General features: G+C 39.2%; 1 protein-coding gene across 1 annotated transcript; it reads right to left on the bottom strand.

The window, feature by feature from the left end:
• Window positions 1-2198: 2198 nt before the first annotated feature.
• Window positions 2199-3488, bottom strand: LOC113812954 (cuticle protein 19.8-like). Its single transcript, XM_070143169.1, has 2 exons — window positions 3457-3488; window positions 2199-3349 (listed from the first exon to the last, which is right to left on the bottom strand). Exons 1-2 carry the CDS (start codon window positions 3466-3468, stop codon window positions 2438-2440), a joined length of 924 nt encoding a protein of 307 aa, XP_069999270.1. The 5' UTR covers window positions 3469-3488; the 3' UTR covers window positions 2199-2437.

Raw genomic sequence — 3488 nt, 5'->3', positions numbered from 1 at the left:
CTGTCTGTCGGGAAAAGCGGTAGTCGTCCCTTATATACCTGTGAACATCCTGACCAACCATTGATGACGATGGGCGGGGCTCCTTGTTCCACATCCGGATACGTGTATGGGTGCGAATATAGACAGAATGGTATAAAGAAATTTGAAAATGAGAGTGAGAACTAAGACATGATCAATACGTGATATGACTAAGAACAGAACTGGCGATATGTCGGAAACACGCTTGTCAAAATGTATACATGTATAATATATGCGGAATTATGTATGTATACTTATGTTTGTATATATGTAACGTATATTTGTATATATATGTATATATATATATAGATAGAAAGTTATTCATTGGTATCTTTAGGAAAGGCAAAATGATGTTAGTTATAATTCATTTTAATTTCTGTTTTTTTTCTCTTATCTTAGTGGGGTCTTTAACAAGAAACATACTTATGTCAAACACATATATGTCGTAAGTGAAATAGATACACTACTGTACACTCATGGAAAAGATTAACTGTTAGTAGTTTTCGTGCGCCTGTCTTGTATGTTATATTTTCCCTATTTAGTGAAAATTGAATAGTATTTTTTTCAAACTGTGATTTTGCCTTTGTATTTGTTATACGGGGATTCGTTTTCGCCATAATGAATATCTTTGCTATCAGAGTCGTGTTTCTAGTAATACCAACAGCTATAAGAAAGCTGAATCAAAACGAATGGACGGCAGAATAATGAAAATACGGTGTATAGTGCTCATTAAACAAAACTAACTGGCGGGAGTGATCCTTGTATGCTATGTAGGAACAGTAACTTGACGGCATAAGCCAACCTTTGTGTCGCTACTTCCTTCCAAATGCATCGCGTAATATTCTGCACTGAGAAAGTGTATAGATAAAAATATTCTTTAAAAATAATCAAGAAAGGAGGGCGTGTTCTTGTTATATATATTATATATATATATATATATATATATATATATATATGTATATATATATTATCTTGGTAACAATTTAAACTGATTTACAAAAATCTACATTTTCTAGTGAATATAGTAACTACACATACAACTCATTCATATGAACATACTGAAGTAGTTGGTGCGTCGTAGAAGCCTAGGGAACAATTTCAGTGTGTCGTTAGAATGCATGTTGAGTACCACTGCCCTTTTTTTTTTTTTTTTTTTTTTTTTTTTTGTAAATACCCATGTATATATCAAATGAATGTTTTTACAGACAGTGATACCGAATTCCCCAGAAACCTCACTGTTACAATGTTTTTCAGCCTAATATGGCTTCGATTCATATCACAAAACTTTCAACTGACGAATTACTGCATATGCCAACGCTAGAAAAGAAAAAAAAAAAAAAAGAAAAAAAGCATTGATCATGAAATGATTTAAACATATGACAAGCTCCGCGGAGATAAGTGACGATGAGATAACTTGTAGGATATGATCTTATATAGATTTATTTAGTTTTTATTACTATATTTATTTGATATGATATCAATTAGCAATTTGGTGTTATTCACCACATATGCATATTTTCTTTATAGAAATGTCTGCATATTGATTTCAGCAATAACACTTTTCTTACAAAGGCTAGCATAGAAAGTGTAAACACTCGAATTTGCGTATTTTACATTTTTATATAATATACATGTATATATATATGTATATATAAACATATTAATTGAAGCTAATGAAATTATTTAAACATATGACACACTTCGCGGATATGAGTGACGTTGAAATAACTTGCAGGATAGGATTTTATATAGATTTATATTTGTGTTTTATTACTAAATTTATTTGAAATGATATTAGTAATTTGGTGTTACTCATCATATATGCATATTCTTTTCTAGAAATATGAGTGCATATTGATTTAAAAAATAACAATTTTCTTACGAAGGCTAGCATGGAAAGTGCAAACACTCGAATTTGCGGATTTACATTTTCGTATATATATATATATATATATATATATATATATATATATATATATATATATATATATATATATATATATATATATATATAGTTTCAATACGAATTCAAATTTGAATGAAAAAGAAAATTGTGCCAAAATATATGGATACTCAACAGTAGTTTGTATTCTTTTTATACGGTATGTGGGAAGAATAGGTTCTTGTTCTTTTTGGTTAAGCAGAATGAACGTCAGGTGAAAAGGATCAAATAACTATAATTTAGAAGATTTGTTTATTTTCAGAAATAAATCCTACATTGCAATTTACATGGTTGCTTTGTACCTTATGTGGGCTAACATGGGAAGTGTCAACACTCGACCTGAACACACCTTTGACAGGCATCATGTATCGCCAAGGAATTCCTGGCGACATGTGTGCTGGTCAAAGGTGAGACCGAGGCGAGTGCTCTACACACCAGGTCCACACTAGCGTCTGTGAGTGAAGGAGCTCGTGGCACTCAGTTGAGCACGCGGTAGGAGGTGGCGTGACCGGGGTTGTGGACCACACGGAGGAGCTCGGCGTCACGAAGGGCGGGTCCAGCGGCCGCGGCGTAGGTGGTGGGGACGTGGGCGGCGTTGTAGGTGGTGAAGGCGGGATGGGCGGCAGTGTAGTGAAGAGGAGAAGCATAGGCTGTTGGGTGGGCGTAGTGGAGAGGAGTGGAGAATCCGTATGAGAAACGGAGGGAAGAGTAGACGCCGTGGGCGGGAGCCGCAAGCACGGAGCGCTTCTTGCGGGTATCTGGGGCGGCAGCGGCGGCGGCTGCGGCTTCGTCGTAAGCCTGTTGGTGGGCGGCCTTAGCGGCGGCTACCTCAGGGGTGTCCTGGACGGGTTCGGGAAGGGGACCGGGAAGGGCGGCTAGAGGAGCAGCTACAGGGGCGTCGGGAGCCACTGGCAGGTTGGTGCCGGACACACGGAATCCAAGGGCGTCAGCGACGTAGTGCTGAGTCTGAACCTTTCCCTCAGAGTCCACGTAGTTGTATGAACCACGGACAACCCCGAAGGCGTCGCGAGTCTCAGCGCGTGAAGAAGGACCGCCGGCGTAACCGAAGGAGTACTGACCGAGTTCATCCTGAGCGTGGTACTGAGACTGGATAGGTGCTACAGGTGCGAAGGGAGCTACGTTGTAGGACACAGGTTTAGGAGCCACGTTGTAAGATACAGGTGCAGGAGCTACTGTCTTAACTACAGGTGTTTTAAGGGAGAGAGGAGCAGCTGCAGGAAGGACACCTGCGTATGAGTAAGGGTGCAGACCAGAATAACCTGCATAAGGATAGGCGCCAAGAAGGCCGTGATGGCCTCCATATACGCCATTGTATGCAAGCAAGGAAGCGCTGCTGCTAGCCACGAAGGCCGCCACGGAAATCACAGTCTGAAATGTAAAATCCATTTATCAGAAACATATTTTTGAAATTAAATTTTGTCGAGGTGGAGATATCCCTGAGATATACACAAGAAAATTCCTTGTCGTGAGCTTACCAGAGCATTCATGTTGACCCACCGTCGAGGAG

Source organism: Penaeus vannamei, chromosome 3 (assembly GCF_042767895.1).
Source record: "Penaeus vannamei isolate JL-2024 chromosome 3, ASM4276789v1, whole genome shotgun sequence".
NCBI lineage: Eukaryota > Metazoa > Arthropoda > Malacostraca > Decapoda > Penaeidae > Penaeus > Penaeus vannamei.
This window is presented reverse-complemented; position numbering and strand designations above follow the sequence as displayed.